Source organism: Emiliania huxleyi (assembly GCF_000372725.1).
Source record: "Emiliania huxleyi CCMP1516 unplaced genomic scaffold EMIHUscaffold_59, whole genome shotgun sequence".
In the NCBI taxonomy this organism is placed as follows: domain Eukaryota; phylum Haptophyta; order Isochrysidales; family Noelaerhabdaceae; genus Emiliania; species Emiliania huxleyi.
In genome coordinates, this window is record NW_005197576.1 from 2,166 (window position 1) to 24,033 (window position 21,868).

General features: G+C 65.9%; 5 protein-coding genes across 5 annotated transcripts; 3 read left to right on the top strand and 2 right to left on the bottom strand.

Annotated features, from left to right (window-relative positions):
* Window positions 1-7,654: 7,654 nt before the first annotated feature.
* EMIHUDRAFT_437402 (hypothetical protein) lies at window positions 7,655-8,753 on the top strand (the record flags this gene model as incomplete). The annotated part of the gene is made up of 4 exons (XM_005764415.1): window positions 7,655-7,855; window positions 7,927-8,068; window positions 8,188-8,359; window positions 8,431-8,753. Coding segments are annotated over exons 1-4 (813 nt in total), but the record flags the coding sequence as incomplete, so codon positions are not given.
* Window positions 8,754-9,310: 557 nt separating this feature from the next.
* EMIHUDRAFT_104334 (3-demethylubiquinone-9 3-methyltransferase) lies at window positions 9,311-10,431 on the bottom strand (the record flags this gene model as incomplete). Its single annotated transcript, XM_005764416.1, has 2 exons — window positions 9,311-9,577; window positions 9,709-10,431. The coding sequence occupies 2 exons, from the start codon at window positions 10,429-10,431 to the stop codon at window positions 9,311-9,313; spliced, it is 990 nt and encodes a 329-aa protein (XP_005764473.1).
* A 6,143-nt stretch (window positions 10,432-16,574) lies between these two features.
* On the top strand, window positions 16,575-17,979 carry EMIHUDRAFT_452238 (hypothetical protein; the record flags this gene model as incomplete). Its single annotated transcript, XM_005764417.1, has 4 exons — window positions 16,575-16,709; window positions 17,142-17,225; window positions 17,503-17,691; window positions 17,773-17,979. 4 exons carry the CDS (start codon window positions 16,575-16,577, stop codon window positions 17,977-17,979), a joined length of 615 nt encoding a protein of 204 aa, XP_005764474.1.
* A 624-nt stretch (window positions 17,980-18,603) lies between these two features.
* On the top strand, window positions 18,604-19,370 carry EMIHUDRAFT_437405 (hypothetical protein). Its single transcript, XM_005764418.1, has one exon. It carries the CDS (start codon window positions 18,619-18,621, stop codon window positions 18,964-18,966), a length of 348 nt encoding a protein of 115 aa, XP_005764475.1. The 5' UTR covers window positions 18,604-18,618; the 3' UTR covers window positions 18,967-19,370.
* Window positions 19,371-19,596: 226 nt separating this feature from the next.
* EMIHUDRAFT_452240 (hypothetical protein) lies at window positions 19,597-21,752 on the bottom strand (the record flags this gene model as incomplete). Its single annotated transcript, XM_005764419.1, has 6 exons — window positions 19,597-19,846; window positions 19,929-20,002; window positions 20,053-20,342; window positions 20,497-20,672; window positions 20,740-20,912; window positions 20,999-21,752. 6 exons carry the CDS (start codon window positions 21,750-21,752, stop codon window positions 19,745-19,747), a joined length of 1,569 nt encoding a protein of 522 aa, XP_005764476.1. The 3' UTR covers window positions 19,597-19,744.
* Window positions 21,753-21,868: the final 116 nt, after the last annotated feature.

Here is a 21,868-nt window from a genome sequence, read left to right on the forward strand (position 1 = left end):
ATCTACCTACCCTAACCCTAACCCTAACCCTAACCCTAACCCTAACCCTAACCCTAACCCTGGGCCTAACCCTAACCCTAACCCTAACCCTAACCCTAACCCTAACCCTAACCCTAACCCTAACCCTAACCCTAACCCTAACCCTAACCCTAACCCTAACCCTAACCCTAACCCTAACCCTAACCCTAACCCTAACCCTAACCCTAACCCTAACCCTAACCCTAACCCTAACCCTAACCCTAGCCCTAACCCTAACCCTAACCCTAACCCTAACCCTAACCCTAACCCTAACCCTAACCCTAACCCTAACCCTAACCCTAACCCTAACCCTAACCCTAACCCTAACCCTAACCCTAACCCTAACCCTAACCCTAACCCTAACCCTAACCCTAACCCTAACCCTAACCCTAACCCTAACCCTAACCCTAACCCTAACCCTAACCCTAACCCTATCCCTATCCCTATCCCTATCCCTATCCCTAACCCTAGCTGGGTAGCGCGAGAGCCCTATCCCTAACCCTAGCTGGGTAGCGCGAGAGCCCTATCCCTTGTCCACGGAGCAGGCGAGCGGCGGCACGGCCTTCCACCAGCTGCAGGAGGTGCGCACTTCGCAGTGGAAGCACAGGATGCTCCCCTCGCATACGCAGCTTTGCGCAGCGCAGCGTACGGGCCACGCCACGCAAAGCCGACCCTCAGTCTGCCCGAGAGGCTGTCGGAGGAAGGCCTGGCAAGCGTGTACTCGCCTCCTCCGCGGCCATGTCCTCCGCCCGGGCGAGCGAGGAGCGGGGACACCACCATTTCTGGAATTGTGTGTCCCCGAAGGCGGGGGATTCTTAATTCTTCTTTCGGCTCACCAGCGTGAACCGCAGGCTGGCGCCACTCGCCGCACGCCGCACACGACGATGCTCGGCTCTCACCTCTCCTCCGTCTTCTCGCGCACCGCGGAGGACGAGGCCATCGACGAGGACAGCTACCACGAATCTCGGAGGCGCCAGCTGCAGGCTGCCACGCAGGCCGCTCTCGGAGGCGCCAGCAACTATGCCGCTCGTTTGCGCGCGGAGGAGGAGGAGGAGGAGGAGGAGGAGCGGGACCCGATGGATTCCATGGCATCGGCGAGCGCGCGGAGCGCGCGGCACAGGCACGGCAAGTCAAAGAAGGACAAGAAGAAGTCATCCAAGTCGAAAAAGGACAAGAAGGCGTCGAAGTCCAAGCGGGAGTCCAAGAGGAGTCGCAGCCGCGGGAGCAGCAGCGACAGATCCAGCGCCTCGCCAGCACGCGGGTCGACAAGGCGGAGAGAGGGCGAGGTACTCGGCGCCGGATGCCCGGCAGCCGCAACCTCGCAACCGCCGCCGCCTCCGCCTCCACCTCCGCCGCCTCCGCCGCCTCCGCCGCCTCCGCCTCCACCGCCCCACCACCCGCACCCGCACCCGCCGCTACAGTCGCACCCGCACCCACACCCGCCGCCTCCGCCTCCGCCTCCGCCTCCGCCTCCGCTTCCGCTTCCGCCTCTCCACGGCGCCGGCGCGCGCGTCGACGAGGACGACTACCTCGCGCGCAGCCGGCGGCGCAAGGAGCAGCTGCAGCGGGAGGCGCCGGTGCCCTACATCCACGGGCCGCGCGAGGACGAGAACCCAATCATCGACTACATCATCAAGACGCACAAGTACACCCGCGCGGGCAGGCTCGCCAAGCCGTCCACCGCCGCCGGCGCGCCTCTGCGCGGCGTCGCCCGTGCGGACCACGAGAGCCTCGCCTCGGTGCTCGTGTCGACGCAGGCCTTCAACACGCTCGAGGACTCGCGCCAGCTCTCGGCCGCGCACGAGCGGCTCGCGGCGGTCACCCACGGCGCGCACCTGGCTCCGCCTGTGCTGCTCACCGAGCGGCTCAACCAGGACTACGTCAAGGACCGGCAGGCGGCGGGGCTGCCCGCCGCGTTTGGGGCGAAGCAGCCCGCCGGACTCGCAGAGGAGCAGGAGGAGTCTGCGGCGGTCGACGTGCCGGGCGGCGCCGCGGCGCCCTCGCTCTACTCCCGCGCGGGCGAGGGCCTTGTCGCGCCTCGCGCCGACCCGCCGCTCCGCCGGCGGACTGTCGACCGAGAGAGGCTCGTCTCGAGCTGGAGCCACGACAAGTTTGGCTCGGCGAGCCGCTCGCCGTCGCGCTCGCCGTCGCGCTCTCGCTCCCGCAGCCGCGACGCGGACCGCGGCCGATCGCGGAGCGGCGATCGCCCAGCGCGCGGCGAGCAGGCGTCTGGGCGCAGCGAGCGGGGCCGCCGCAGCCGCAGCCGCAGCCGCAGCCGCCGCCGCCGTAGCCGCAGTCCCGACTATGGCGAATACCGGGGGAGCGGTCGGCCGCCGCCCCCTGAGCGCCCCTCGCCGACGTACTCGCCGCTACGGTGACAACAGAAATGTGGTTGGACCTTTATTTGTATGTTGACCTCGCTTTGCCTGTGCTATCTCCGTCCGCGCGTGCCTCTTCCCTTTGTTGGTCGATTGTCCTATAAGTAAAAGGACGCAACCGCGAGGGAAGAATATTCTCCGACGGTTCCGACATGTCCGACGGGCAGATCGGGCTCGAGTTTCGTTGTGCGAGGGAGTTTTCTTGTGAAATTCTTGTCTTAATCACTGTGAAGCTGAGCTTCTAGGGGACGCGCGCTCTCGGTCACACGAAGTTGAGGCGGCCGTCGGTTGGTATGGCTTCTCCATCCCCGCCGCCGCAGCGAGACTCATGCCGGCCGAAGCAGCCGCCGGGCGAGGTTTTGCTGCTCGAGCGGCCGTACCTCGAGGTGGAGATACCTCGGTACGAGCATGCGTTTGTTGCGCTCATTGCGCCGGGTCTCGCCGGCACTGAGCGGAGTGCAGTCTACAACCTCCTCTGGTCCAGCGCGAAGCGGTTTGCAGAAACGCGCCCCAATCTCGACATTCTCTTTGCGGAGGCTGTCGTCGAAGCCCATGCGCACGACAGGGTGCCAATCGAGGAGGCTGGCGGTGCGATGTGCCTCTTCATTTCTCGTGCCCACCGCAACCCGCGAATCGCCCAGGCAGCATGCCGGCGTCGCGGAGCATGGTCCAGCCCTGATGGCATGTACAGGTGGGTCGAAGCGGCGCTCGTGGAACAGAAAACACACCCTTCCAAGTTCCCTCTCTCGCCAGCAGGACCTTCCCTGACTCGCGCCGTCGAGGTGTCTGGCTTTGAGGAGGGGCTGCAGAGCTTTGTTCGGCGCACCCGGGGGCCATCGTTCCGCGCCTTCAACCCTTCTGTCCACACTGATGCGGGGAACACCGCTGCGTGGGTGGCGTTCCGCGTATCAAACAACACGCGCTGCTCCGGGACCGACATCTGGAAGTACAAGGGGCTCGACGAGATGCTGCTCTCCGACGTGGCGACCTGCGAGCTCGGCTCGGACCTGCGGCCAGCGCCAGGGTCGTGCCGTTACCTGGAAGTGAGCTTCGAGGCCCTCGCGGCGCAAAGTGTGCACGAAGGCGGACCTTGGACCGCGGCGGCGGGATTCATCCGAGGCTTTGAGGACCCGCGCCTCTTCCGCCTCAACGGGCAGCTCGCGCTCCTGTTCACGGTGACGGTCCACGTGTGGCGCGTCGGGGCTCCGGGCTGCCGTGTTGCCGTCGCCCTTCTCGACGACGAGCGGCACCATGCGACGTCAGCGGTCCTGCTGTCTGTGGATCCGAGGGCCGACAAGGCCTACAGGGCCTACTCGGCCGCGCGCTTTGAGAAGAACTGGGTGCCTCTGGTGGTTGGCGAGGCGCCGAGCCAGACGCTGCTAGTGGCCTACTCTCTCAAGCCGCTAATTGTCCTCCGGCCATCGCTGCGCGACGGCTCGTGCGCCCGGGTCATCCTCTCCCTTTCGCAGAACGGGGCCGTCGCCCTCACCGAGGCGCCGCTGCTCGAATCGGCGGCATTCGCATTTGGCGAGGAATCCGGGAGTGGCCACGACGAGCTTCGCGGAGGCTCGCCGTTTGTGCGAGTCGCGGACGGTCGGTGGCTGGCGCTGGCACACGTGCGGCACGAGCTCTACACAGGCCCGCTCTACACCCACAACCTCGTCGAGCTGCAGCCCTCGGGGCAAAACTTGGAAGCCCACGTCGCCTCGCCCTTCCGCCTACCGTCATCAAACACCACCGAGGCGAGGAAGCAGGCGATTCAGATGGTGATGGGGCTCGCGGTGCGCTCCGAGCCGGCCGGCGACGGCTCGACGACGCTCCTCGTCTCGTACGGCGTCGGAGATTGCAGCGCCCACCTCGCCGTCGTCCCGCTCGAGCACGCGCGCAGTCCGCCCAAACACGAGCATGCCGCCGGTCCGAGACGGCGCGTGACCATGCCGCTGGGAGGGGCGCCCGCGTTGTTGTGACACACACGCGGGTACGCAGAACACACACGATTCGGCGTGTGCGCGCTTCCCCCGTAGTACGGAGCTAAAGTGTCTAGAAAATTATCGAAGCGGGACGGTTATGACCGCGCAAGACATAAGGGTGGCTAAGGGCTCTGCCCGCAAGGCGCCCGCGTCGCAGACGCGGTACCATTGGCAACTACATGACATACCCCCACACGAAAAAAATATAATTAAAATTCGTGCATATCGTGGGATTTTCGTTCGGCGACGCAAACTTCTCGTCCGGCGGTCAACACGGCGCCCGGGCATGCAGAAAGGATGCGTCCCTAATCCGTCCATTTGGGGGGACGACCGACGGCTTTTTGCGCCACTCCCCTCTCTCATCGAGCATGAGCGGGGAGCCGGTGATGGTCGACAATACTGGCCGTACGTGGCCGCGCATCACCAAGGACAACGCTGCGCAGCACCCGTACCCCAGCCTGCGCCACTGCAAAGAGCGAGGGCCCGGCACGGCGCCCTACTGCTGGTACCTGCAGATTTCCGGCGAGCCGACCTGGGACCAGGAGTATACGTCATTCAATAAAATGAAGAAAAAGTGGGACGGCTGGACAGGCGGGAATGAACGACGTGCGCAGGCCCGGCGCGAGAGCGCGCAGCAGCAGGAGACGGATCGCCAAGGCCACCGTGACAGCTATCGTGATGCAGCTGCTGCTAGTCGTGCTGCCACCAACGCGGCTTCCACGGCGCTGTTGCCCCACGAAGAGGCGCAGGCTTCGATCCTCGAGTCACGCGCAGGCGCAATGGCGGCAACCCTGTTGGGAGCAGTGGGCGCCGATGGGCTCGTTCCCTTTAAGCCGATGGTGTTGGGCTTTGAGCGGCGCCGACATGAGCAGCTGCAGATGTGCCCGCAACTCTGGGGGGTGGCGTATAAATTGGCGGGGGAGGACGGTGCACGTATGATTGTTGACAGCCCTGAATGGTTGCACAATTTCCAGTGCCACGGCCCGCACTGCGAGCAGCCAATTTTCGAGCCTCACACGAGCCCATCGGATTGCCGGCTCATGCACTTGTGCGACGGACGTGGCGAGGCAGATGCAAGGGACGCAGCAGCTCTGCCTTCATTGCCGCGTTTGCCACCCATCAGCCTACCTGTGCCACATCTCGAAGACGTCAAGAGCCGCTTTGAGTCAGGAAGATCCAGCGGGATCATGTACGACGCAGAGGCGGAGGCGGCACGCCAGGATTGGGACGGCGAGCATGGCAAAGCAGAGCCCTTCTATGCTGTGTGGAACGGCCCCAAGCTTGACTGGCCAGCGTACCTCAAAGCTGAAGTCTTCGAGGGCGACCCGTCAAGGTGGCTAGAGATTCAGGTGCAGTTGTTAGCAGAGGATGATGCAAGCGGACTCTCTCGAGAATGGAACTGGCTTCGCTCGCGGTGGGATGACACAAAGGCATTGACCTGCGATCAAACTCTCGAACCCAATTCAATCTTTGCAGATTGGCGGCTAGAGGGTATGGGTGGACGAGGGAGTGAGGGGCTACTTCCTCCGTGGTTGCTGATTCGGCGCGTGCTCGCCATCATGGAGTCACGGTTGCAAATGCACGGGCGCCGGCTGTGGTGGCGTTCCGTCTTCTACGCCCCACCTGGCTTTGCAAAGGAGTCTGACTCGCGACACGCCGAGTGCAATCTGGCCCTCATTTCCCACATGCAGCTGGCAGGCCTCGGCGAGCGGCGATTCGACATAGAGCGGGCACAGTACCTCGGCAACGAGCTCAACCTCGTCGGTGGCATGCCCCTCGAGCGACAGCGTGCCAACTGGCATGGCTGGAACGGCCGATGGGGTGAGGCATTCTTTTCGACGGGTGGATCAAGTTCGAACTTCTGGAACAATTATCTTTTCAACAGCCGCCACAGCATCGAAACGCCGTGGTGGTGCCCGCAGCGAAACCAGTGGATTGGGCACCGGCCCCTGGGCGGCTGCGACACGTGTGTGCTACCACCAAACTTTGCGTTGCCGTACCTCTGCACGAATGACGGGCGGACCAAACACCACATTCTCAAGGCGCTCGTCGACCTCAACCAGCGGCAAGGCGCACTGTGCAAGCACCACTACCATCCCGAGATGGCTATCCTCGAGCACCTCACCTATGATAACTACGTCCACGATTGCTGCCGTCGGGCCGCAGAGGGGCCGCCATCGAAGTGGAGGGACGCCGAGCGATCCCTGCAGGAAGAGATGGCGCGGCGGAACCCTCTGCGGCCCTCCACTTCCTGGCAACCTAGGTATGGCCCCACCCGCTGCTGCGGGCTTGAGATGCGCTCTGCTACCACCGACCAGCCCTCCTGGGCCTTTGCTGCGCCGGGATACTGCTGTGATCATTGGCAGCTCGGGCGCGCAACCATGACCGTACTTGGCTTTCGACCAGTGCCAGGCGGCGAGACGGAGCAAGGGATTACATACGCAAAGTGGATGCAATGCTCTGGAGAACGCTCTTCTCGTCAACATGCCAGTGAGCGCATCTCTGAGCTGCATCAGCACGTGATCTTGCCGAGCTTCGATCCGAACGGAGAGTCACGAGTGGACCGCATCGCGCGAGCCGTGCTCAACGCGCCAGTACCAGCTGTGGTGCCTACCGTGGCCGCTCATTCCTCTCTACAGTGCATGGAGTGTGAGGAGTGAGGATTGGTGTCCCATTAACATTATGACTTACTTACCTCTTGTGACTAGTGAGTGCTTCTTTTCGGCGCCGCCGCGCCGCCCGCCCGCGCGCCACCCCTTTTGCGCAGCAACACCTTAAACTTCATGGCCCTCCAAATTCGGGTCGGAGCGTAGCGGAGTGGGACCCGAGTTTGAAAAAGGCGACGGACGCTTGCGTGTCCTAGCCTCCAAAAACGCCTCCCCGGCGCAGAGGGGCCCCCGGAGGGACGCTCAACCGCCCCACGCCACGCCGCTTGCGGCGGTCCTCTTCCCTGCTCGCGGGCGCCAGAAATATTTTTTTCCGCGGCCCTTGCCCTTGCGGCCCTGCCTGCGTGCTTGAGCTGCCACGCCCACTCCACACGCCACAATGCTGCTCCTATTGCTCTCGTCGCCCAGCTGTTCGACTTCGCAAGCACTCACGCTGCGGCGGCTGTCTCACGCCGTGACGGAAGCCTGCGGATCCATCGCGCTAGATCGGGATGGCTGGCTCGAGCCGGAGGCGGTGGCGGCGGCAGCGGCGTGGGCCATCGGCGAACTGAGGTCGGAGGGCGGGTCGCAGCAGCCCGAGACATCGCTACCTCCTTTGAAGCCGCAGGGCGAGTTCCGGTTCGCTCCAGCGTCCACCGCGGCCACGATGCGGCTTGCGACAGAGGAGCGATACAGCGCGGTGGCAGACGCAGCGCACGGCGGCGACGGCACGGCGCAGCACACCCTCGGCCTATTGCACTACTCCGGCGTCGGAGGTGCGCAGAGGGACGAGCGTGAGTCCGCCTACTGGCACGCTGCAGCCGCCGTCGCGGGCAACGTCGAGGCTCGCCTCCCTCTAGCCCTTTGCCGCAGCCCTGTGTGCCCGCGCGCAACTTCACCGGCCACGTCGCGCAGGCGCTCGCCACGCTGGGCGGCTGCGTGCGGCGAGGCGTCGGAGCCGAGCTCGACGAGGCGGCCGGCCTCGACATCATCACTGCATGTGCGGCAGCTGGCTCGCCCGTCGGACTGGTCAAGCTGGGCGTCTGCCACGAGGACGGCGCTGCTCGTCGTAGATTGCTCACAGACCGCCCAGCCTGCTCAGCCAGCGGAGACCCTCGTCTCCCTCTCTCGACGGCTCCTCCCGTCGGCAGCACTCTCCTCCTCCTTCCATCGCAGGCGATCTGCCCCGCAAGCCCGCTGATGCGCAGCGAGCAGCCGCCCTCTTCGAGTCCGCAGCTTCGGTGTGGGTCGGAGGCGAGCCACCGAGCGAGAGCGAGTCGGAGAGCGAGGCGTCTCCTCCGCCGCGCCGCAGATCGGCACTCGCCCTCTTCCAGCACGGCTTTGCTCAGGCTCGCCTCGGCAGCCGTCGCACTTCCCCGCGGTGAGCCTGGCTGGTGAGCCCGGCTCGCCTCTGTGCAGGTTTACGGCATCGGCACGCGGCGGGACGTCGAGGCGGGCGCTGCGGCGTGGCTCTCTGCGGCGAAGCTGGCCCCGGACGACGGTGCGGAGGAGGCAGCGTGGGGCCTCTACTCCGAGCAGGACGCCAGCCCAGCCGTGCAGCCGCGAGGCCGGGGCTGTAGGAGAGCTCTTCACCCGTCCCCGCCCCTCCGAGCAGGGAAGCCTCTCGCCGGCGCTGCGCCGGCGCGTCCACCCCGACCGCTGCTTGCGCCTCTCCGCCGCCCTCGAATACGCTCCTGCTGTCGCTGAGCTTGCGCGCCGCGGCGAGCGGACGGGTCAGCGCGACGAGGCCGCGGAGGGGGAGCGGCGGCGCAAGCGCTTCACGCGGCAGGAGCTCAGCAAGGCCCGCTCGTGGACCGGTCGCGACGAGAGGGCGGAGGCTTATCTCGAGCAGCTGTTGGGTGGGGGCGGCTTGTGAAGCAGCTCAGCCGGTCGACTCTCGTTGATGCGGTAAGTCCTGTGTCGCGGTGTTTACTATATCTGTATCTCGGCGAGCGTCTCATGAGCGAGGAGAAAGCCTCTAGAGAGTCGACCGAGAGACCTCCAGTGTCCAGAGAACTGCGAAACTGGGGGCGTCTCCCACCAACCAGAGGGACTTGCGGAGTCGAGAGATAATATATTAAAAGAACATACTTTACACACACACACACACACACACACACACACACACACACACACACACACACACACACACACACACACACACACACACAAGACAGACTACACACTCGATAACAATGTTTTAATTAAGTAGCCTACTTTATTGTGGTTTGCACCGCTCTGCGCCTCCGTGGCCTGCTCGCACCGGTTCGTTGGTTTGGGAGGCCTGCGATCAAGGACGTCACGTCGTCGCGCTCCGGCGGAAGCGCTGCATGTCGCTCTGCAGTGTCGGCCCCGCCGCACCGCCGCTCGAGAGGGGCGCGAGCTGCGCCCAGCCGAGGTAGTTGACATCGAGCGAGGAGACCTCGACGAAGTGCGAGAGCGGCGGGGGGGGCAGCTTGCCGCTCGGGAGGGCCCGCGCGGCGGAGCGGAGCAGCTTGCGCGGGTCGAGCTCGACGGTGGGCGCCATGCCTCGGAACTGCGCCGTGTCGACGAGGAAGCCGTTCGCCTGCGTGGGCCAGCACAGGCGGCGAGGCCGGGTGAGCCGGTGCGGGGCGCGGCGGGGTGCGGTGGGGAGGGGCGGTCCTGCAGCAGGAAGGCCGCCTCGTGTGGCTTGAGGAAGAGCCGCCAGTCGTGCACCCGCGGCGGCACGAGCTGCAGCACCTCCTCCGCCAGCACGATCGCCGCGAGGTACGACTTGTACGTCCGGTTGATCGTGTCAAAGACCAGGACGCCGCCCGGCTTGAGCACACGCCGCACCTCGGCCACCGCGGCCGGCAAATCGAGCAGGTGCTCCATCACGTCCGCCATCAGCACGCCGTCGAAGGAGTCGTCCGGGAAGGCCGACAGGTCGTAGGCGTCGCCCGCCGCAAACACGGTTCGGTCGGCGAGCCCTCGCGCGCGCGCGTGGGCGCGAGCCTCGTCGAGCGCGCGCGCGGCCGGGTCGATCCCGGTCATCTGGTAGCCGAGCGAAGCGAGCGCGACAGTTGCGATGCCGCCGCCACACCCGACCTCGAGGTAGGCGCCAGGCCGCCCAGGCGGCAGCCCGAGCTGCTGTCGCCAGACGCGGTCAAAGTAGGGGATGCGCGCCGTGTTGAGGAGCTGCAGGGTGGCGAGCTGGTCGGTCGGGTCGTCCGAGTGCCAGCTCGAGCCGACTGTATCGTCGTCGTAGACGTCGTTGTCGATGCTCGAGCTGCCCGCTGCGATCGGTTCGATTCGGCTCGGAAACTCGAGCGGCGGCACGAGCTCGGGGAGCCGCTTCCCGACGGCAGTGATGGCGCCGCGCGCAGCCCGCACGCCGCCTCCGAGCACGGCGGCGGAGCCAACTCGAGCGGCGACCGCCTTGGCGAAGCGCGTCGCCATAGTGTCTTCGCGCGCTGCCGGGAAGCGCTGTCCGGAGGAGTCGAAGCCTGGCAGATTTTTTTTGACTCTCGTACCCCTTGGGTGTCTTTCCCACCCTCTCGAGGTTCTCGAGGTAGATATCCTTTGGCCGCGTTGGGTAGCGAGGATTTCCCACCCCTCTCGTGTCTTTTTTCTTTCTGTCGTCCTGCGTTTCTCGCGTTTACTAGCTCCGAGTAGAGGGTGCGCTCCGCTGCTATACCCTGGATCCTAGGTAGGTGGATGGAGATAGAGACAGATGGCTGGGCAGCCTCACTCAAAGCGGTGTGTCCAAAGGTCCAAACGGCTACTCGCGCGCGTGACCGCTCGCTCGCGCAAGGGCAAGAGCAATACCCGCCTACAAGGCTACAAGCCCCTGTCCAGCAGACTGGCACGAGAACAGAAGAAAAAAGAAGGAACCGTGTATCAACACTGGGAACGGGGCTGGTCGGAGCCGCCTTAGCGAGTAGGTAGGTAGGTAGAAAGGTGAAGAACAGCCAGGCTCGGACTGGACACCAACGCGGTATGGGTGGACGCTGGACAGATGATGACGACACGCACGAGCGACACACAGACACAAACAGGCTCACAAGACACACAGCCAGCTGGCTCCCACACACCCTGAGTCGGCGTACACATAACTCAGGCCCACATCCTCCCTGTCGCCCCCCCCAGCACTCCACGGTGCCAAGGGCACAAACAAGGGCACAACTCAAACAACAGACGACAGGGAAGTGACATGTGAGGCTAGAGCAGCTTGCTCCACCTCTAGCAATCTCACCGGCCTGCGAGGCACGGACGAGACCGTATGTGGGGTCTAGTGAGGTGTCTATGGACGCTCTCCTCATGGGCTAGCTTAGCGACTCCTGCGACAAGAAGAATTTTACCCCGCATTGGGAGAAAAGAAAATGCGGGAAATAACGGCTTCGCTCCTGCTTCCCGCGAACGATAGGCCCGAGCCCCAGCCCGGAAGCCTCATGATGTCTCTGAAGCCCAGCGGGCTCAGCGACGCCCTGGCTGTCCTGCGCTCGTGGGACGGGCAGGCTGATGCCTCCGCCAGCAGCCGAGTCACGTCAACGCCGCCTCGCGCAGCGCTCGCGGCCGCCGCAGCGGTGAGGGAGGAGCGGCATGCCCGCTATCGCGATGAGATTCAGGTCGCCGAGGACCGCCGCGGAAGAGTGCAGGCTCCGCGGCCGCCAAAGGTGCGCGCGGACCGATCTGCCGGCGGCGGGAAACCAGCACAGGAGGCGCGGCCGCTGCCACCGCCAAAGAAGCCTTCGGTGCCACCGCCGGTCGAGTCGATGCTTCCGCAGCCGCCGTCACCGCCACTGGCCAACGGGCGCCCCGGCGGGCGCAAGCTGCGACGGCTGTCCGCGGTGCCCAACTATTCGGACGAGTGGTCGCCGAGCTCAGAGGAGGTGCAGGAGACGCAGCCGCCGCCGCTGCCGAAGCGGCCACTGCCGCCACAGCAGCCCATCGATTCGACGCCGGCGCTGCCTTCGCAGCCGCCGTCTGATTCGACGAAGCCGCCGCCGCCGCCGCCGCCAGCAGATTCGACGCCTGCGCCGCTGTCGCAGCCGCCAGCAGATTCGATGCTTGCGCCGCTCCCGCAACCGCCATCACCGCCGCTGGCCAACGGCCGGTCCACCGGCGCGCGCAAGCTGCGACGGCTCTCCGCGGTGCCCAACTACTCGGACGACTGGCGCGACCTCGCGCTCCCCGGCGACGAGGAGCTGGGAGAGCGGGCCACGTCGCGTGAGGCGCCGCCAAAGCAGAGCCGCCGCCGCACGAAGCAAGCGCCCACCCCTTTGACCGTCGATCGCGTGTCCTAGACGGAAGGCGCCACGCACAGAGGGTCGCTTTCGAGCACACAGTGTCGGGGCTGGACTCTCCAGCAGAGGCCACCGCTCGACCATCTCGCAACCGCCCGGACTGACTAGGCCCAAGTCGCAATATGTCCTGTCTGTGAGCTCTCAGGTGTAGTCTGTAGAGAGACTAGTACTGTGGCGTCCTAGGTAGGCGCTGCATCTTGTACTCTCTGTAAGGTAAGGTACGGTAAGGCACGGTAAGGTAAGGTAAGGTAAGGTAAACTTCTCCACACAGCACGCGCGCGCAACTGAGAGAAGGGCAGCGGTGAGGGGGCGCGAGCTTCATGTATCATGACGGCAAATCTCGATGCGAAGTGGAAGCTGAATTAGAAACAAGAAACCGATTTTCCGCCCCTTCGTCGATCTACGTACTCTATCGAGGCCTTGGCGTCTACGCCCTTCGCGTGCGCTTCCTGTCTGCCGACGAGAGGGGCACGGGCAGAGGAGTGCTCCGTGGCCTGGAAGAGGAACCAGAGCCATAGACTCTAGAGCGAACGTCTACTTTAGAGGAAGGAACCAGAGGACTCTTGGAACGACACGTTCAGTCAGCGCAAGGCCAAAGCCCAAAGGGAACCGGAGCACGAGGTGAGTAGATAGGATTTGTCCGAATCGCGACAGGTCTACAGCCCCTCTGGCCGTGTCGCGATTCGCGTGTCCCCGGCCGCGATTCGCTCCTATGCACCTGCAAAGAAAGAAAGAAAACACCGGGCCAAGGGAGGGATGGGAGGACGGCACGCCGCCACCACACAGGGATTTTAGGGGAGAAGTGTGGTATAAATAAATAAATAGAGCAGACAACCCCTGGTGGGATTAGGGCAGCAACCCGACGGGCAGACCCCGCCCCGCTCGGAGGCAGGGCTGGTGGATTAACGTTAACACGGTGTTGACACGTTAACGGTTAACACCACAGCCAAAGAGGTGTTAAAACGTGTTAACACCGCCCCTCGGGAGGTGTTGACCCGCCGTCTAGCATATTCACTTCACACCCGCAGCTGCGATTGCGAACATGTACAGGCCGGCCGCCTCCGGGTCCGCCACTCGCACGGTGGGCTCGCGTCCGGGAGAGCATCCGAGACCCGCGGTTGTCCGCTCGCTGGGCGCGACCTACATGGAAATCCACTGCACACAGATCTGTGCTTTTGGCGCCTATTGCTCGCTCTCTGTGCAATCGCAACGCCAGAGGCCGTGCTTGGAGAGTGTGTCGCGGTGCTGCTACGTCAGTGGATTGAGCCGCGACGCAGGCTCCATCGGTGAGCTGCGGCGGCGCACCGGCCGCTCCATGCATGCTCTCCGGCGAGCCGTCGCAAACGCGTCTTCCGTCCGCCCGTTTCATCGAGTTTGCCCGAGTGGTAAAATGCAATCGAATCTGCCCGAGTGGTCAAGTAAAACTTTGCCTTTCGTAAAAGTTGCCCGAGTGGTCTGTGGGAAAAAAACGAAAATCGAGACGGACTTCTTGAACGGCCGGGCAACATGTCTTCCTTACTATTATTAATTGATGCTTTTTGCACGGCTGAGCCCCCCCCCCCCCCCCCTCCCCCGCGCCCACTCCCTGCCCTCTCCCGCCATGCACTCCGTCAGAGCCCCCTCCCCTCCTGCACAACAGGAATTTTGACAATTAACAAGGGAAACACAACTCGAATGATGGGGTTGCCCATCCCGGAGTGGTTCGATTCCACACAAATCCGAGACGGTGATGGATGCGTCGTGGATGGTCTCAGGCCCAGTGAGGTAGTGCATCTGGCCACTCCGGATCCTGCTGAACAAGTTCCTCTTGTAGCTCGATCGGTCACACCGCCATCGCCGTCGGGGAGAGGGGGGACGACACTGCTTCGGCAGCGTGCACCTCGATCCTGTACCGTGTTTGTTATGACCCCCCCCCGATGAACACACCAGTGAGGGAGGGCGAGACGATCGAGGGGTCCCGTACCACGCGGAATCGGCCCTATCCAGTGCTCAAGTGCTCAACATGTACATGTCCCGTTCATTATTATCCCTCGTGCTCGACGCCCTCCTCAAAGTCGGCAATCGCTGCATCCACATCCTCCTCTTCCGCCTTTCGGTACTTCTTGAGCGCATTCTTCAGCGGCGTCTTGCCACAGTTCTCGTACAGCTCCTCGAGCTCCACCCAGCGCGTGTCGATGAATCCAGCGTCATTGCTGTCCTCTTTGAAGGTGCCTCGCGTGAGGTAGCACACGGCCTTGTCGGCAGCAGCCAGCCTGTTGCGCCGCTTCTTTGCGATGAGTTGCTCGGGCTCGCAGAAGCGCATGCCGAGCACCGCATCAATCTTGAAGCAGAATGTCGGCACGACCGCATCGTCCGCACCGCCACCTGCCAGCCGCGCCTGCCGCTGCGCCGCAGCCGCTTTCTGGCACTTGTAGCGGCAGCACATGGTGCGGTGCGCGTACTTGAGCAGACGGTGCGCGCTGCAGTTGGCGCAGTGGCCCTGGGAGTAGGGCGCGCGCGGCATTGACGCGGACCGAGGTATTTCTCGGGTATACCCGGTTTTTTGCAGGTATACCCGGGTTTTACCCGGAGCGTGTGTCAACACCGTGTTAACGGCTGTGTTAACGCTTGTTTTGGGACTGCCGTTCAACTGTGTTAACACCGACCTCTGCGCCAAGTGTTGGCACGATCTGTAGTCAGAGCTGCCCCTGAGGTGTGTTAATGTTAATCCACCAGCCCTGCTCGGAGGGCGTGCACCACACAGCACACAGACTTATCTAGGCACTGCACGGCTCCTCGGGATTTCTGGGGAGGTGCGTGCGTGCGTGTGTGTGTGTGTGTGTGTGTGTGTGTGTGTGTGTGTGTGTGTGTGTGTGTGTGTGTGTGTGTTTGTGTGTGTGTGTGTGTGTGTGTGTGTGTGTGTGTGTGCTCGCTCGCTCGCTCGCGCGCGCCGCTTGCGCGAGCGCGCGCGCTGCGCGAGCCGCCCTGCCCGCTGCGCTGCTAGGGTTGCGCTGCGGGAAGGGCTCGGCGGCCGTTCCTAGAACTCCTCGTCGCTCCCCTCGTAGAGCGAGGGCTCGTTGGACTCGAGGCGTGGGCCGCCGTCGTAGGGGTAGCGGGCGGCTCCGCGAGCGACGCTCGCCCAGTCCTTTTTTTGCTCTTGACCTCGCCGCCGCCGCCGCCGCGGCCGCGTCCGCCGCGCCGGTCTGCGCGCCGCCCGCGGCTCGTGCCGAGAAGTGTGGTGCTAGCCGTCGCGAGACGTAGTTTGTTTCTTTCCAGTGTACCTGTGTTAGTGCCAGTGGCAGTGCGCGCCAGTCCCGTGCCCAGTGTTGTGCGCGGGAGCTTGGAGCACTTGGAGTGCAGTTAGTAACCTCACATCCAGGGCCGGGGAGCTGAGAAGCGCACCCAGCGGGCCGGATGATCGGGATCGGGCTACGGGCTCCAAAAGCACAGGCGCCTTGTTGCCGATTTGAAGCTCACGAGCTCGCTTGCGAGCAAGGGCTACCGCCGACGCTCGCGGATCCGAGCTCCGAGTCGGCGTGGCTCGCGCATCCGGTTGGCGTGCCGCCCTCGCTCCCGCCCCCCACGCTGGCCCGGGGGCTGGCGTGTTGGAGCTGTTCGAAGGCGCCCGTCGTGTCAGGGGCGATGCCTTGTAGCCGGCGGTCGCGTTGCTCAGCTCGCTCTCGCTGGCCGCGCTCGTGGTGGGTGGGCTGCACGTCCGCGTACTTCTCGTCACGGGGCGGGCTGGTCCTCCGCTCGCACTGGAAGATGTGCTGCTGCGCTCGGTTGCCGAACAGCATGCGGCAGTGTGGGCAGCGGTGGAGGCCCTCCTCCGCTATCATGGCCTGCAGCCCCGGAGCCATCGCCATGCCATGAGCCGGCCCGTTCAGGTGTTGCGCCAGCGCCTTACGCCACATATAGTCTGTCTGCCGCTCGGGCGTGATCATCTCGTCGCAGGCAGGGCACTTCCTCGGCGAGACTTGTGGTGCGCCCCTCGCCGCGACGCCGGCCGTCGGAGGGGCCAACTTGCTCCGCGGCGCCTTGCGTTTGGGCGCTGCGGGCAGCGGCGACTCTGCCCGCGTCGGCCGGGGCGCCAACTCCTGTAACCTCGGCGATGTGCGTCGTACCACTCCCCGTCCCGGCTCGGGGGCTCCGCCCCCCCCGCCAGGCGGCGATGGCGGTAGCGATAGCGACGGTGGGTCCGGCGCACCCGAGGTGTGGTGATGCCATCGTCGCTTTAGCGCTATGGCGGCTGCGGCTATCGCCACCACCGCCCCGGCCGCAGCCCAAGTCCAGGCGCGGTGGGCGTGGCACGCACCAATGGCAGCGGCGAGGGCGGAGACCGCGAGGCAGGCGGCGACGAGTCCGGCGGCGGCGAACGCGCTTATGGCCTCTCCCCTCGCCGGGCTCGCGTTCGCAACGAGGGGGGTTCTCACGCCTGACTCCACGTCGCCGGTGTCTTCTCCGTGCGGGGCTGGCGGCGACGGCGGTGGCGGAGGCGGCGGCGGCGGCATGGACAACGCCCACCCTCGCTCGGGCATCTCCTGCCTGGGCGGCGGCGGCAGCGGCATCCACGTCCGCGGCGGCGGCGGTGGCTCCCACCCCGGGGGCGGCGAGAAGGCTGGCATCGGTGGCGGCAGTGGTCGGGGCGGCGGCGGCAGTTGCACCGACGGCTGCGCTGGGGGCGGCGGCGGCGGGAGCGCGTTTAGGAACGCGCCAGCAACGGCCGTGGTTGGCGGCGGCGGCGGTCGCGCCGTGGGCTGTGCCGGGGGTGGCGGTGGCGTGAGCGCGCTGAGGAACGCGCCGGCTTCCGCAGCGGCGGTGCGCTGCCTGCGCCGGGGTGCGTGCTGCACGCGCCCGCCGCCCTCGTCGTACATCACGTCGCAGTCGTCGCTGCTCTCGCCGGAGCTCAGGAACGCGTCGAAGGAGGCGAACGGCGTGGCGTCGTGCCGTCCTTCGGGCGGCTCAGAAGTTTTTTTCAACTTCTTTTCCAGCCTGACACTGTCCACTGTCCATGCTGAGCTCTCCCAACAAGCTTCTTTGCTTGCTGCTCAGCCTCCTCTGCTGCCCAGCCAGCGGCCTCCTCGTCGCCCCCGCTCGGCCCGGGCTGCGTGCGACGCGGTGCGGCGTGGCCAGGCTGCAGGGCGAGACGGATATCGCTAAGGATGACCGGGCGCGCTCTGCCTTCCCGAGCTCATAGCCGCCGCAGCCCGCCGCATCCTGGTCCGACCGAACCGGGCCTGCGCAGGTGCTGGTGACCATCGAGTCGCTCTCAAGCGACTATCGGCTGCAGATGGAGGCTGCGCTCGAGGAGCGCAACAAGGAGCGGATTCTGACCGGGCAGCCGCGGTATGAGGATATCGAGGATATGGTGACCAAGTACCAGGAGTTCGAGGGCGAGAAGCTGGGCATGTCGCGCGCCGAGGCGGAGGATGCGGTGCAGCGGCCCTACCTGGCCTCGGGGATATGGCCGGCGGCGGGATCGGGCGGCGCGCGAGCCTGCTTGCTTGGTCCGCAGGTGCTCAGCTACCTGCAGAAGAAGGCGCTCATGGATGAGGGCGCCTACAGCGGCGACCCGCAAGAGGCGCCCTCTGCCGGCAAGCGCAGAGCGGATTCCCTTCGTAACTGTCTGCCGCCTCGGCCGCAGGTGATCACTTTCGTGCTGCTTGGTGCGCTGGTCGTCGGCGTCGGCTATAACCTCATAGTGAACGGCATACCGCAGTGAAGTAGTTGGTGGCGTGCGATTAAAGGTAAAGCGAGACTCGGCTCCTGGCCGCCCTCATCAGCAGAGCCGCGCCTGCAGTTAAATGTGAATGTCCTACTGGACCAGTTGAGGCTACAGTACGAGAGTTGAGAGAGGCTGTCAATTGTCGCATGTGCGCATGTGTGTGCGCCGCGCGCGGGACCGTACATGTTGCGTATACTGTAGAGCCGTATTCGGGCGATGTAAATAAATAAATAAAACGGTCAAACTCTGGTTCCTCTTGTCCCGCCCGGCCACGCACGCAAGAGAAGAGAACGCACGCCAGTCGCCACACGCCCGCGCGCTCTGGCCCCCCTCTCGGCAGAGAGAAGCGCACGCGATCGCGAAGGGCGTAGTGTAGAACGTGAACGCGGATCGGCGCGTCATTTTCAAGACCCTCTTCATGCTTGCAAGCCGCGAGGTGCAGCTTCGGAATCGCGTACCGGAGCGCGGAGGCAGGGAGTGCACCGGGGAAGACAGGTTATTGGCCTTGCGCTGAGACTGAACGTGTCGTTCCAAGAGTACTGAACGTGTCGTTCCAAGAGTCTACGGCTCTGTTACTTTGCGCCACTATTTATTTTTTTCCTAATTCAGCTTCCTTCGCATCGAGATTTTGCCGTCATGAAGCTCGCCCTCACCGCTGCCCTTCTCTCAGTTGCGGAGGCTCTGGTCTCCTCGCCCGCGCTGCGCCCGGCGCAGAGCAAGCTCGCTGCCTCCAAGCTCGCGCCGACCATGTCTATGGAGACGACCGCGCTCGCCTCCATCTCTGAGTCGCTCGCCGGCGTCGTTGCGGTCGACGGCGGCACCATTGGCCTGGACGTGTCGTTCGGCGCCTTCCTGGCGACCATCCTGGGCCTCTTCATCCCGGTGGTCTTCCTCGTCACCCTGTACATCCAGTCCGAGGCGCAGGGCACCGCGACCACTTTCCGCGACCCCGACTCGCGCGGCGGCAAGCGCTTTGATGCTTGAGTGTCACGGGCGCGGGGTAGGAGGTGTTGCGTGGCGCGCCGGCGGCGGGGGGCGTGGGGGGGGGGCGACCGGAAAGCACAGTTCCGGCGCCCCGCCCCCTGAGAGCGGCGAACTGCAGGCGCAGCAGGGCACCGGCGCGGGCGGGCGCGCGCGGGGCGTGCACGTGCACTGCTGTTGAGGGCTAGAGCGGGCGTTCGCCTGGCCTTCCTCAGCAGTGCCACCACGACCCGCGTTCGTCTGCGGCTTCTACGCTTGTGGTGGGTGGGTTGGGAGGGGTCTCTTTCGCGCCGCGCGCCGGCGCGTGGAGAAGCCCCCCCCAGGCGCCTGCGTCATGCTGTCGAATTCTGCCCTGCTGCGCGGTCTGTCTCTCGGCGTTCTTGATATGTGATTTTGACCAGAACAAACACGGGGCCGGCCCCAGCAGCAGCGCTGCCCGGCGGGCAGCAGTGCGGGCTGCGCACTGCGCACAGGCACACGGCACAGGTCGCAGCGCGGGTGCAGGAGACGGCCACGCGACGTTTTCCACGGGCCACACGGCCCGGGGCGCCTGGGTGGGCCTGGCCGGGCCGACGTGCGACGTGGCACAACCGGGCTTTCCGGGGTCGCGGGGCGGGGGGATGGATAATGCTAATGGCGCACGCTCTCTCTCGTGGACGACTCACCGGACGGAAACGCGAACCACAACCGCCAGGGTGCAGGGAGAACACGAGAACACCTGGGGCTCAGCTGCACGCAGCCGCTCTACACACAGCCCACACGCCACTGCGCGAGAGCAGCCTCAGCTAGCTGCCGAGTTGTCTCCGTAAGCAAGCTCGAGCTGAGCCCCTCTGAGCATCTCGGCCGCATCACGGACCAGAGGCGCCGCCTCGCCGTGCACCGCCTGCCGGGCAAGGAGGGGGAAAGGGGCGGGGGGCTCTGTGTCGCTGTGCGGAGCTGCGGCGGGGCAGAAGCTGGGCGCACGCCTGCAGCACCTCGGTGGCGCGGCGCAAGTACCCGACGCTCTCTCTCAGCGAGCCGCAGTGTGCGTGCAGCTTGCCTACTCGGGCAGGCGGGGAGGCGGGTGAGGGAGCGAGCTGGCCGTCCGACAGCCGCGCCGCCGGAGGCTGCCCGCGCGCAGCAGCTGCAGCCCGAGGGCCGGGGCGCCGGGCGGGAGGAGCGACGCTGCGATCTCTGCGGCGCGGGTCGAGCGGCGCAGCGCGGCTTCCCAGTCGGCGGCGTCGATTGCGGCGAGCTCTGCCCGCTGCTCCTCACGCAAGGAGGCCGCCGCCTCGCAGCGTGCCGCCTCTCGCTTGCGAGCGGCGGGGGTCGGGGCGAGGGCCTCTTCGCAGGCGCGGCACTCGCAGGTGAAGAGGTAGGAGCTGCGCAGCGCTTGCCGCCTACCAGACCGAGAGACCCGCGCTGGAGGGCGGCGGCTGGAGGGAGGGCGGCGGCTGGAGGGAGGGCGGCGGCTGGAGGGAGGGCGGCGGTGTTGGGAGGGCGGGGTGCGGCGGCGAGCGGCGCTGGGAGAGGGGGCAGCTGTCAGTCTCGCACCGCTCGGATGCGGCCGCCGCTAGGTCGACGTACCCGATCGTGACCGCCTCGCCGGCCGCGAGAGGGCGGAGGGCGCGCAGTGTCAGCTTGCCCGCCGCACCAAAGGACTGGGCTGCCGTCGGGTCGCAGTCGTGGTTTGCGAGGGCTGCGAGCGGGTAGAGGCCGATGCCGATCTCCTGCGCGCCGGGGGGGAGGGGGTGGCGTGGCGCGGGAAAGGGCCGGTGCGCCTCTCTGCAGGTGGACCCTCTGCAGGTGGACCCTCTGCAGGTGGACCCTCTGCAGGTGGACCCTCTGCAGGTGGACCCTCTGCAGGTGGACCCTCTGCAGGTGGACCCTCTGCAGGTGGACCCTCTGCAGGTGGACCCTCTGCAGGTGGACCCTCTGCAGGTGGACCCTCTGCAGGTGGACCCTCTCGCCTGCAGCTCCGCGTCGCAGATGGCGTGCGCGTTGAGCGAGAGGAGCGAGAGGAGGGAGGCGACCTGCTCCTGGGGAGGGCAGGAACTGCTCCCCGCCCAGCCGCCGCCGCTCCGCGCAGCCTCCTGGATCAGCGAGCAGACCATCCCCGCCTGCTCCCCGAACTCGGCACACCTCTCCGCCGGCTGGCCACCGAGCTGGTGCGAGAGCGACAGGATCGCCGCGGCGCTCCTCGCCCATTCGCCCGCGTCCTCGGGCGGAGGCGCGCCGGCGGAGCGGCGGAGCAGCGCGAGCAGACGCGCCAGCAGCCGCACCGTCTGGCCCGGCACCCGCGGGCGAGTCTGCGCGAGCAGCGCGCACTCGTCGCGGTGGCCCGCCCACGCGGCTCGCTGGTGGTCGGCGGAGCAGTAGCGAGCGCAGCCGCAGCGCGAGCAAACCAGCAGGCGACCACCGGTGGCGTGGGAGTGGTGACAGCGCGAACTCAGGTGACGACCACTCACGACTGCTACTGCCGGTGTCACGCGCATGAGCACCTCTCCGCGCTTGAAGGAGCGCGTTGTGACCAAGCCACGCCCACCGCCGCCCACTGCGCCGGCCGCAGCGAGCGTGAGGCCCCACGGCGCAAGCGCCTCGTGCCACCGCGCCGTGCCCGTTGAGTCGGGCTTACGCTCGCCGCCGCCGCCATCGACAGGGCGGGAGGCGACGAGCTCGGCCCAGTGTGCTGCGTCGCCCGGCGGCGTCACCTCCAGCACGCGGCGAGACTCGCCTTCGGCCACCCGTTCGTCGACCCAGGCCTCCTCCGCCGCCGCGCGTGCGGCCTCGCGCTGCTCGTCCGCGCGCATTGTGCGCTCGGCCACAGCTAGCCGCTCGAAGGTGAACTCCGACATCGCTTCGACTCGCGAGGGCACGAGCGCCGCACACGAGCGCGGCGGAACAGTTTTCTCTTTGGCCGCCAGTT